The 12,682-nt window shown below is 34.0% G+C and overlaps 1 protein-coding gene and 1 long non-coding RNA gene across 6 annotated transcripts; one reads left to right on the top strand and one right to left on the bottom strand.

The window, feature by feature from the left end:
- The first annotated feature begins 4,863 nt into the window (after nucleotides 1–4,863).
- On the top strand, nucleotides 4,864–11,169 carry LOC7488857 (kinesin-like protein KIN-7N). Of its 2 annotated transcripts, none has more exons than XM_006374757.3 (18): nucleotides 4,864–5,050; nucleotides 5,138–5,227; nucleotides 5,308–5,426; nucleotides 5,505–5,618; nucleotides 5,724–5,805; nucleotides 5,904–5,971; nucleotides 6,060–6,137; nucleotides 6,243–6,385; nucleotides 6,469–6,571; nucleotides 6,692–6,772; nucleotides 6,873–6,941; nucleotides 7,023–7,082; nucleotides 7,170–7,322; nucleotides 7,917–8,204; nucleotides 8,717–8,803; nucleotides 9,381–9,539; nucleotides 9,632–9,901; nucleotides 10,566–11,169. In XM_006374757.3, the coding sequence occupies exons 1-18, from the start codon at nucleotides 4,897–4,899 to the stop codon at nucleotides 11,001–11,003; spliced, it is 2,556 nt and encodes an 851-aa protein (XP_006374819.3). In that variant the 5' UTR covers nucleotides 4,864–4,896; the 3' UTR covers nucleotides 11,004–11,169. The 2 variants fall into 2 exon arrangements, with proteins under 2 accessions (XP_006374819.3, XP_002320674.4); XM_002320638.4 differs by having other exon boundaries at nucleotides 7,911–8,204.
- On the bottom strand, nucleotides 7,181–10,568 carry LOC112324030 (uncharacterized). 4 transcript variants are annotated; one of them, XR_008057350.1, is made up of 5 exons: nucleotides 10,366–10,568; nucleotides 10,212–10,284; nucleotides 9,642–9,800; nucleotides 7,658–9,547; nucleotides 7,181–7,539 (listed from the first exon to the last, which is right to left on the bottom strand). It is a non-coding gene; the product is annotated as an uncharacterized LOC112324030 (long non-coding RNA). The 4 variants fall into 4 exon arrangements; XR_008057351.1 differs by having other exon boundaries at nucleotides 7,181–9,580; XR_002977600.2 differs by having other exon boundaries at nucleotides 7,181–9,563.
- Nucleotides 11,170–12,682: the final 1,513 nt, after the last annotated feature.

Here is a 12,682-nt window from a genome sequence, read left to right as displayed (position 1 = left end):
AATTTTATTGTTTCTATTTTTTTAATTAAATAAATCATGTATTTCAGCATAATGTAATAATGAATTTGAACAAATCACAAGTCTAAATAGTTTTTCGAAGCTAGTATAAAAACATTCTTAATATTCTACCCAATAATAATTTAATTTTTTGAATTTAACCCTTTTGAATTCTTTTAGTTCGTAAAAATATCAACCTATATATATATATACACACACCTAATTTGTTAGTGTTTGTTGGTATATTAAAACTTGTTTTTTACTTGAAAAAATATATTAAATTAATATCTTTAAATGTTTTTGAATAATTATAATAATTTAATATAAAAAATATTATCTTAATTCATCTCCTCAATTAAAAAAATCCAAAACTTACACTTTAATATACAGTAAAAAATAAAAAAGACTTGATTGATGGATAATGTACCGATATTAATTAATTACAGTATTACACCAAAAGAAACCGAGGAAGACGCCACAATTGATCGATCATTTGGCACCATTCATCGTGACTTCACTATATCATAGGCTTCGAAAGTAAAAGAAAAGGTGTTCTTAATTAACCCTTTACAGTATACAAAGTTAGTGTTAAATTAGCTGACGAGAAAACGTGTTCTACTAAAAATGAAAAGGAACTTCATCGTGCAGGAGGGTCTTGGAAAAAGCTGTCTTCTCCTTTCATCAACCAAACTTTAGAACACAAATGGCGAAGATAAAGTGATCATATGATCACAACGTAACTTTAATTAGCTCCCCTCATCCCTCTCTTTGTTAATATTTATTACTTTCATTATCAAAGTTATTAAAATCAATTCAGTACTTTAAACTAAGACTGCTTAGACATTAATGGTCAAAGACCACAACTAATTAACAATTAATTCTAAAAGTAAATAAGATATATTTATCAATTATATTCTATAAAATAACTACTATCCCACTTAACAAACAACATTAAGTATGAAATAAAGATTATCCAATGTCTTAGATATACATAAAAAAAATAATAATAAATTTTTCTTAAATTAAATGATTAATTTATGAAAAACACACGTCGCATTAATCTGATGATCTATATGTAAACTAATTGGATACTAGTTGTAAAACTTGAATTAGCTCGGCAAATTAATTTAGAACTCGATCGATCTAAGTTTGGACAGGTTTATATTAAAAAAAATAAAAAAAATAGATTCCGACTCGGGTAAAACCCGATAAGAAACTCAGCAATTCATAACTCAAGTCTTGTCCCAGATTAACCTTTTAATTTATGATTCTGATTAACTCTAAGATGAGTTTTAAAACTGTGATTTGATTTATTTTTTTCTTATCATGGTTTCTTAAGATTTAATATTATTCATATTTTTTAACTGGTATCTTTTATTGCTTTTCGTAGTATCTTTTTTTATTTTCTAAATATTATTATCACTTGAATTCATAAGAAAATTGTAAATTAATTTTCCTTGCAGCTTCAAATACACAATTAACTGGCTGTTTTATTCCTGGGGTTTTTAAAATATTATATTTATAATTTTATGCCGAGAGGTCTCATTTATCTTAAATCCAGTTTGGCTAATAACTTTACCCTAAATCTAAATTATTAATTAAATGAGTTAACTTGGTCTTGTCCCTATCAAAATAGAAAAAGGATGTGGTTTTGAATATATTTTTAAAAATATAAATCTAGATTTTGAATTAATTTTAATTACACCCACCCTGGATCAAGCCCGCTTTAATTAATGACATTGTTCATGAGGACGTAAGATTTGGTGAATCATCCACCTTATATAGCTCTAGGCAGTCGAAATGAAGGGTGCTGCTAGGCTACTAGCTAAAGCACGCAGCAATTGCTGTGTGGCTCGTTTAAAAGGCAAGAGGTACAATATGATTCTAATTCCATGCATGTGTTTGGAAAAAGAAAAGTATTAGATTCCAAATTCCTACGTTTCATGAGAATGATTCATTACGTTACAAGTGACACTCCACAAGCCACTAACTTAATTATCTACAAAAATAATGAAAAGCACATATCATATATATTGACTAAGCTTTTATTAAAGAATGTGTTTGGTACGTATAACTTTTGAATTATATATTTTTTTATATTTTGATCAGCCATAATTTAAAAGTTTTTTTTTCATAAATAAATTATGATAAGTTTAATATATAAAAATGATTCAAAGTATATGAATGGGGTGCAGGTTATAATTCATAAATTAAAATTTTTAAGTTTTGTTTAAATAAAAAATTCGACTGAAGTATATAGCAAACTCTTGATTAATTGAGTCAAAAGTTATTTCTAATTAAATATACTTGAAACTTTTTTTTGAGTTAAAAAAAAAACTTAAATCAACTTATAATTAAAATTTATATGAAACATATAATCTATTAATCATGTAATTAATAATGACTCCTGCAACATCCCCTTTATATACTAAATTAACCATTCTTCAATGGAGATTTTCCAAGCTAAAAATCATCACCATGAATAGCCTTTAACCTTCCTTAATTTTGGCCTGCATCATCCCCTTCATATAATAAAACATTCTACGTGTGAGATTTTCCAAGCTAGCTAGAAATCATCACCATGAAAAGCCTATAACCTTGCTTAATCAGTGGCAGAAATATAAATGTCTGCAAGGAGCTATAGCATTATATAGCAAGAGAGTCTCAAAAGGGCAGGACGGGCTGTAAATAAAGAAGGGGAATATTAGCATGATTTTGTTAGTAATCAAGGGAATATATTAAATTTCTGAACTTGGAATTTTAATCGACTCAATTATCAGAATATTGTCAGACTTTTACCAGTATATATAGTTAAACATTTGCACGAACAAGCGCGCGCGCATATAAATCAGAGGGAGTGATTTAATTTCCAATTTTTGTGGAAATAAAAACATCGAGAAAGACAATGAAAAATAGAGGGACACGTTTCTTTGTTCTTTCTATTATAAAATAATAATTTTTTCTAAAACTATATATAATAAAAACATATAAATAGATTTATTCAATTTCTATCCCTTATATATATTAAACATATTTATGTTTCTTTTATATATTATTTTTATTATGTGACTACACTAACCAAATACAACCTAACTTATCGTTTTTAATAATAATATGGATCTTCTCGTACCCCGCTTTTGATTGTAAGATGGATCTTTGCCTGCCAATTAAGCTGTTTCCTGATTTGAAATGATTCATTCCTCAAAAAACAATGGATAAAAAATCCATGCTTCCTGCAAACTGAGTCAATGCATCATATTGTGCTATTAAGAACTTTATTAATGCATCTGCAATAAATACATGCATGCCGTCAAAAAGTGTCTAACAAAAAGGGGCCCTTCGTGCTCTAGGTGCAGGGAAGGGGCTCGGATCATAAGATTTGTAGTCCCCATGAAATCATCAAAGCAAGTGTCATTATGGATAAAAAAGACATTGAAAAAGCAAATTTGATTATACATATCAAGTACTCCCAACTGCTCATAGAAAAACTGAAAAAAGATGAAGGCTACGTTTTTCTTAGCCTGGCCAATCATGAGATCAATATTTGGCATACGTGTCGTCCCATGGTTGATTCCTATTTACTTGCGATTGGTCACTCGAGTTCAAAGCAAAAAAAAAAAAAAACAAAGACTTGTCACCGATATCTTGTCTCCCTCCTGCCTCTTTCTTCTCTTGCAAGGTTCCTCGAGCTGCAAAGAGAGGGGAGGGGTGCTTAGTGATCATCGTTGAATTTCTAATTTAAAGGGCTACAAAGCATCTTCTTCTTTTCTTAACAAGCTTGTTGAACTTCATCGATCACTGATTTAAAAGGGCTACAGAGCTTGCTGAAATTCCTTTTGACGAGAAGCATGGCATATAGTCAGGAATGGACTGCCCGAAAGGAGAAAAGAGAAGGAAGGGGGAGAGGGGGCTCGAGGGATCAGAACTAGTGTAGGATCTGTCATGTCATGTGACTCATTTCCTATTGTTTTCCTATGGATACCGGCAACTTTTTTTCCTATTTAAGATATTCCGTGAAGACTTGGACGAGTTGAAGATGTGGTAATCAAACAATAAAGAAGACGAAACAAAATGGCAAAAGGCTATTAATTGCTTTTTCCTTTGAGAGGCTCTCGAGGATTATCGATTTTGGTAGCAAAAAGAAGACTACGTGCTCGATCTATCTAGTATTTTGAAATAGTTTTTCAAATGTATATATCAACTATTTAATTATGGAGCCATTCCAATTGATAATGGATCCTATTTATAAAAACTAATTTAGGATGAATATTGTTTCACATACTATATTTAATTTAAGTGTGAGAGATTATTCTACCTCGTTTGGACCAAATATATTTACTATTTAAATGGTAAAACCAATGATGATAATTTTACCCAAACCCTATGTATAATAATTGAACCAACTATAGTTATCTTTTTTCTTATATATGTAATAATTATAATATAAATATTATTAAATTCAATTAAAAATCCGATCCAAACTCAATCTATTATATATATATATATATATCTTAAAATATATGTTATTTTTATATTGAATAATAATTATTACTCCTATAAAATTGATATTCAAAAGCCAATAAGCGGCTATGAATATCTAATTTAATAAGTAATATGTTGGATATAAATATAATAGAGATCGATCCATTCCATCCTAGGTAAAAGGGTATTTATCTATGGGCTCACATAACATGGAATTCATAAGAAGCTCCATTAATAATGGCCCAATTATTAATATGGGCCTACACATCTAGATCCAAAGTTACTAGCCCAAGACAAACGTACAATCGCCTCCAGGGACATTTCCGTAATTAAAAATAATTTTCAAATCCCGACAGTCGTCAAAAGCAGCTGCTCATCCCGCCCGTAAACAAAAATCAAATCAAAGAGAGATAGAAAATGGAGAAGATCTGTGTAGCAATTAGAGTGAGACCACCTGTCATTGTATCTGAAGACACCACCATCAATGGAACCTACTGGAAAGTGGAAGAAAATCGCATCTCTCTTCACAAATCTCACGGCTCTCCTATCTCCGGCGTCTCTTATGCCTTTGGTACCTCATTGTTCTCTCCAATTTCTCTCTATTTCCTCTTTGATTTCTGTATTTTACTCACTGATTTTTTTTTTTAATTTTTGGTAGATCACGTGTTCGATGAGAGCTGCACAAACTCTAGAGTTTACGAGCTCCTTACCAAGGATCTCATTCTTGCTGCTGTTGACGGTTTTAACGGTATGATTCATTAGAGCTTGTGTAGTTTCAATAGTTATTTAATTTGATTTTTTTTTAATTTTTTAATTTTTGTAATGCAGGAACGGTGTTCGCTTATGGACAGACTAGCAGTGGAAAGACGTTTACGATGAACGGTTCTCAAAACGATGGAGGAATTATTCATCGAGCTGTTAAAGATATTTTTGAAAAAATTCACATGGTAATTACCGCAAGCACGCCGTGGCTGCTGTGTTGGGCAAAATTTGAATTGATTGATGATTTTTTTTTTTTGAAGCAGATTTCCGAGAGAGAGTTTCTCATAAGAGTTTCGTATATGGAAATTTATAATGAGGAGATTAATGATCTTTTTGCTGTTGAGAATCAGAAATTGCCAATACATGAGAGCTTGGAGGTTGGATAGAGGCTTTGGGAATTCTCTTACTCTTTTACTAGTTTCCTTGCTTGTATAATTCACTGATTTTAATTTTTTGATTTTCCTTTTTGTTTTTGGTTCTAGCGCGGCGTGTTTGTTGCAGGACTAAAGGAGGAAATTGTGAGTAATGGTGAACAAGTGTTGAAGTTAATCGAAGGAGGAGAAGGTTTGAAGCATAATTCACTCGTAGCCCTTGTTTTTAAAACTTTGTTTTGGTGATAATGTATGTGTGGTTACATGTAATTTGAAATTTGTGCACTGCAGTTAATCGACACTTTGGAGAGACGAACATGAATGCTCGAAGCAGTAGGTCTCACACGATTTTTAGAATGGTAAGAAGTCATTGACATGATGAAAGATGTAGTGAGATACAATTTCTTTGATGAGATTTACTATCAATCTTGAGGCTGTGTGTGTCAGGTGATTGAAAGTAAGAGGAAGGATGCCAATTCTTCTAGTGATTATTCGAGTAGTGATGCTGTCCGAGTTTCTGTGTTGGTGTGTAATCTCTCCACATTTTGCTGCATTGAGGATAACACATTGAATTATATAGGATCTGGTTTTTCTAATTTTTACATGCCATTTTGTGCTGTGTGGAAGTAGAACTTGGTAGATTTAGCTGGATCAGAAAGGATAGCTAAAACTGGTGCTGGTGGTGTACGTTTAAAAGAAGGGAAGTATATTAACAAGAGTTTGATGATTCTTGGTAATGTAATAAACAAACTAAGTGAAGGTGCCAAGCAGAGGTAATTGCTGCGCTGGAAATTTATCTCTTTAATTAGGTTTTATCAGAGCTGTTTTTGTTAATGTTTTAGTTTATAAAATACAGGGGGCACATTCCTTATCGTGATAGCAAGCTTACTCGTATACTTCAACCTGCTCTTGGTGGAAATGCCAAGACTTCAATTATATGCACTGTAGCCCCAGAAGAGGTAGTCATTTATTTGTTCCATTGGAGTGTTTATATTCTATACATCGCCAACGGTTCCAATTGGCCCACCGTCAAGTTGAGCCTTCTAGGTTAACTGTATTTCGTTTTTGTTGTTTTTTAGCTTCACATTGAGGAAACAAAGGGAACTCTCCAGTTTGCTAGTCGAGCTAAGCGCATCACCAATTGTGCCCAAGTGAATGAGGTATGTCTGTTGTTTTGTACAGAGCATTAACCATTTTATCACCTTAACTAGAGTAGGTAACTGGGTTCTAATATATTCATTCCTCGCGGTCTTCTTGTAGATTTTGTCAGATGCAGCCTTGCTGAAGCGGCAGAAGTTAGAGATAGAGGAGCTGCGTAAGAAACTTCAGGTTATGATCATGCCATGTTCATTGTAATTTCTACATCGTAAAGATTTAGATATTATTTGATTAAGTTAAATACTTGTTCAGGGATCCCGGGCTGAAGTACTGGAGCAAGAAATTTTGAAGTTGAGAAATGATATGCTGAAGGTAGATTCTACGTCTAACATGATCTGACCATTATCATGAACACCGCTCAAAACTTGTGTTAATTGAGCTCCAATTTCCAATTTCCAGTACGAATTGGAGAGAGAAAAGCTTGAGATGGAACTGAAAGAGGAGAGGAAATCACACAAGGAACGTGATCAATGCATCAAAGAGCAGCAGATGAAAATTGACAATCTCAGTACCAGTGCCTCCTTTTCAGATAGTGATAGGAACTCTATCCAGGTATATATCAAGCAAAGCAAAACGCCATAATTTCTCGGCACTTTTGTCCAGCAGAGCAGAGGTCACTACACGGATAGCATAACCTTCTTTCTAGTACTTTGATAATGGCAAATTGGCAGCAGATACTGGTTTTACCATCATCCACTATGGGTCCATATCTTCTTGCTGTAAACAAGAGTAACTTGCCCTGGTTCTTGGATTTCTCCATCATTTATGCCTATATTAGTAATGCAGCATTTCAAAATTTTCTTAAAGACAAATTTATATGACTGTTAGCATGATTTTTAATGAAGCATCTGAAGGATGCAAAGAATAGAGTGATATAAAGCACATACCTGGTGCAAACTGATCATGTACAGATGTAAGCAAGATATGTAACCTCAAATTTGTTCCCTTCTGGTCTTCTATAGTCAAGTTTTGCGTCACAACAGTCATGGCAAATAATATATATTTATTCTATTTGTATTCATTTAATATATTTCATGTAATCATTACTATTCTTTCTGTGATTTCTTATGCATTAACAAAAACTTCTACTCATCTCTTAGGTTACTGATATTCTTATAATAAAATAACTACTGGTCGTAGGAACAGAATGCTGGGAGACAAATCCTCAAGGAAGAATTCAGTGGCAGCAACAGTGTCTTCAAAAATGATGTTTTCAGAACCCCTACATTAAAGGCAGATTCCAATGCCTTTGTTGGCAAACGGTCCAATTACTCCAGGCTGCCAGATTTCAGTCCTCTACCAGATAACTATAGCAATGTGGCCGATGAAGACACATGGTTGAAAATGAACAAAGGATTCATCGCTGACCTTGATTCAATTCAAATGACTCCTGCGAGAAAAGTTCAATCCTTTCCTTTTGGTGATGTTACTCTAGTAAGTTTATGTTAAGTTTTTCATATGCTCAGTCTTGTTATCTGCAATTGCTACTTGTCCCTTTCCTATGTGTTAAACTAAGGAAAAATCCTGAGATGAGAATATCAAGGATGTCCTCTTGAGAACTGATGTTCACCTTTTCTAATTCTTCTATATTTTGGTCTAATTCATTTTTTGTTTCAAGTGTTCGAAGTTTTCTTGTTTGCATGTGGTTGTTCGTCTCTCCATCGCATTCATAAACCATATAAAAAAAAATGTTGAATTAGAAGCCAAGGGTTTCCATCTTTGGTAACTTAACAGAAATAAATAAATAAATAAAGCATATATACTGGCATGACCTTTATTAAATTAGTCTTCTAGTGTTCTAGCATTTTCAAACTTTGATATTGCTCGTTAAATGTGATAAATAGCTATGATAGTGATACCTTTTTATTTTTCAGTGTTTAGATAATACTAGTAGCACTATCCAGCCACATAATTTTTTTAATTAGACTCATCCACATCGCTGCCAGGGTTCTTCAACTGAGGATTACAAAGTAGAGGTCCAGAATCTCAAAAGGCAACTAGAACTTGTCCTTGAAGAGAAGAATGAACTCGAGGTTTGCCTTTTGCTCTTGCCCTTTCTCAATTTTCGATTTCATACATCGGTGATAATTCAGTGAGTCAGCTTGATATTTGAAAGTGGCATGTTCTTGATGACTGTATTCAGTTGCTGTTGTTTGCTCTCCTCAAGTAGTTCCATTTCATTGGGCACTTTTTCATACAGTACGCACCACTACTATTGGTAACTATGATGTAGAAATGCATCCAATGTGCAATTTATGACACAGGAACGTGCAATGACGACTCTTTAGTGTGCTTGTTTTTCATTTTTAGCTCATTTGAAAATTAGAAGAATAACACTTATAAATTCCCGTCCACACACAACGCTTCCATCTATTCCTGGTGTTAGCTATGCATTGATACCGGTAGAAAGCTTTCTTTTCAATCTGAGGCCTCTAAATAAATACTGTTTCTAGGTATACGTCTTACTCCAAATAGGAGAACTCTTGATATCTCTGTGAATTGATGGAACGTAGCAAAGTGTTTTTTGCTGATCATGCTATTCAGTTCTGTCTATTTTATTCTTCTGGTGCAAGCATTTAATCTTAATGTATTGCATGCATATGTTTGCAGAAGAAGCACTTAGAACAATTACAGTTGAATGATCATTTAATGGGGGAGATATCAGAACTCAAACATGAAGCAGTGGTAATTCGAGAAATACCTCAAAGACTATGTGAATCTATGGCTAGTTGCAGAGACACTTACAAAGATGTTCTGTTAACGTTGCAGGTGACGCTCTGCATTTATATGCCTCTGTCAGTTCATATTTACTGATAGCATTAGATTAGTAAAATGTAATTTCTACTTTGACATCTAAACAGAGTTTTGTACCTGATGGAGACTCTTCAATTGGAAAATTCCTATCTACCACAAGTGAAATTGGCTTAACCCTTTTCTCAAATTTGGAAAAGCGTTTCTCTATGGCAATGGATGATCACAAATCTTTTAATGAGAATGATTCTCTGGTCCAAGAAAACTGCGAAGTGCTTTCTGAAAGATTGAAAAGCACAATTACATCCCTGGCATTAGCAGAAAAACTAGCTGTTCAGAATAAAGAAGAGAAGAATCCAATATGCGGCTCCACATATAAGGTAGCTGCCTGGTCACAATCATCAAGATATCATTTATCAATCATGATTTTATTTTTCATCCTGATGTTTGGATATATTGTTCCCTCTTTCAGGATTTCTGTCATTTAAACTGTTGCTTATTTAGCTATTTAATTATATGACAATACAAGCCAAAATAAACATAGAATTGTATTTGAGTTGATCTTCATGTCATGGCAGTATGGATGATATTTGAAACATTCTAATAAACCATTTAAATAACTCTTTCGATGTGCATGTGAATGCTAAGTGTAAACTTGCCAGTCTCTGACCAAAAGAAGAAGAGTCATACCTAAATCTGATGTATTCGTTTATCTTGCCTCTAAGCCTGTCTTTTACTCTTCCGACGATATCCTAGGTGCTGCCTGCATTTTAAGATATATATACACGTGGGAGTTTATACATGTAGAGAGTTATGTTCCATAGATCTTATATGTAATTCTTACTTGTACAGTGAATCAGTTCTGTTTTTTCTGTGAAGTCCGCATGATGCATGTTGTCAAGTTCCAAAGTGTGGCAATAACGATCCTTAAAACAATGTTTAGTGTATGCTACTTTACAATGAAAGAACTGCTTGTGTATCAAATCATACATCATTCAGGTCACATTACATGGTTTGAAGGTTTAGTTTTGAAATGTGATAAAGGAATGCACTCTGGGAGAAGAACCTGCTTCTTGGAAGGAGAAACTGGGCAGTGAACTTGGTGCTATCAAGGAAAAACTCCAAGCCTTGGAGAAAGAGTTAGAACATAATAACCAGCTTCTGAAGGATTCAAGAGAAAGACATGATACCATGGAAAGAGATTATTGGCTTTTGAAAGAAGAAAGAGATTCTTTGCTTGAAAAGGTCTCCGAGTCATCTCAAAACCTAGCAGCGGTTGCCCTTCAAAAGGAAAACATTTTGAAGGATTTGAACATTGAAGCAGAGAGAAGGAAATATCTCGAGAAAGAGATCAAACAATTCAGTGTTGCTTTTGCCAGTCGGCAGAGATCCTTCATGTCTTTCCAAGGTGAATTTCTATCTAAAGTTGAGAAATTGAGAGCCCAAAGTCCAATTGCAGCATCCGAATCTCTTGGGTGTTGAAAATTCAGTTTCGACTGCTTGTTAGTTTATTCTGTATTTCACATGGTTCTGTTCATGTTGCTTCCCATTTACTTGCGTTGATTTCTGTCTGTAATTCTACACATGATCTTCTGAGTTTGGATGTCCTTAGGAACTAAATCATGCAGTTATGAGAGACATTTAGTCAGTTAACCCTTGTTACAAGGCCTAGCTTGGCATGGGGGGTCAACCCGGTGACCCACCATCCCGGGACTTGGCTGGGCCATAGCTAGTGGGAAAACCATGAAACATCATTGTTTGGGTTTTTTTTTTTCTTCAAAAAAAGAAGTTAAGCTCGGATTGATGAATTAACTTGTGTATCAACTTATTTAGTTCTTGGCATAAATAACATATTTGACCGTCCATTCCTGCATTCAGAAATTTCATTCACCTAATTTGAAGGAACTAGCCTAGACTACCTTCTGATAAATTCCCGGTAATATTCTGAAAATGAATGCCTTGTATCAATAGATAATTTGAAATGTAGCATCGAATTATTTGTGCATAAATATTCTATGAAAACAATGCATGTGTGAAAATACTCTGAAGATGTTGCTACTTTTAGCATGCAGCTCATGCGCAGATGAGCCGGTGGTTCCAAACTGGTGAGCGAATTCTTGATTCAAACATGCACCTGAATTGCTTCTATTCTGTAAGAACACTGTTTATACATACTAAAGAAGTGAGAATTCGTTACATTGCAAAATGCTTGTTCACTACCTGTATGATGCGACAGGAACAACTCAATTCGAAATCATTATATGTCGGCACAGAAAATGAGAGCATTGCTTGGCCATTCAGTCTTTCAGCTTTATGGTCACCCTCAGTCTCTTTCAGTGAGGTTGCACTCATTGCTCATGTCCATCCCTAAGCCCTTCTATATTTATTTTCTTGGAAAAAATTTGAAGGTTGAAAATTTCTACCAAGATGCTCAATCGTTTTATCGAGCTTCATGTCTTCATTGAATCCACGTCTCACGCGTGTAAATGTCAAGCAGACACGCCAAAAATTAACCTCGTTAGGTGGCCAAGGAAATGAGAGCAAATTCTCCTTCTAAAAAGTCCCAGTCACATTAAAAGCCTTGGTTAAAAAAGCAAAGATACTAGGCTCCGAAGCATGAGAGAGAGTCCATGAGCAGTTTGCTTTTTGGATTATTGAATAGATTGTGATGGGTGTAAGGCCCGCAATTCCCATCGACTTTAATAGTATTTCCACAGTTTGGGCCCCAATGAGCCCACGATTGAAAGTTGATGATGATGCCAAGAAAATTATTACACATTTATATCTTTTCAGCTTCTAAATCCGGGATTAACTTTATTAGTATTTCCGCGGTTCGGGCCCCAATGAGCCAACGGTCGAAAGTCGATGATGATGCCATGAAAATCATAGCACATTTATATCTTTTCAGCTTCTAAATCCTGGATAAAAACCCGTTTGGAAACACAGTCGCACATGTTACACAACCCGTTTGGAAATGATGCTTTTAATTTTAGAAATGCAGGTCGTTCCACGTGTCCAAACATGTTCCCAAACAATTCAGTAATTTTTTTTAAAAAAAACAAGAATCTCAAAAGAAGCCGCCCTAAAATGAAACAAAAAGAAAAGGCAAAAAGGTGCCTTTTACTTTTCATTTCCTCCTCTGATAATAAAGCAAAGATATT

The sequence above is a fragment of the Populus trichocarpa genome, chromosome 14, assembly GCF_000002775.5.
Source record: "Populus trichocarpa isolate Nisqually-1 chromosome 14, P.trichocarpa_v4.1, whole genome shotgun sequence".
In the NCBI taxonomy this organism is placed as follows: Eukaryota; Viridiplantae; Streptophyta; class Magnoliopsida; order Malpighiales; family Salicaceae; genus Populus; species Populus trichocarpa.
This window is presented reverse-complemented; position numbering and strand designations above follow the sequence as displayed.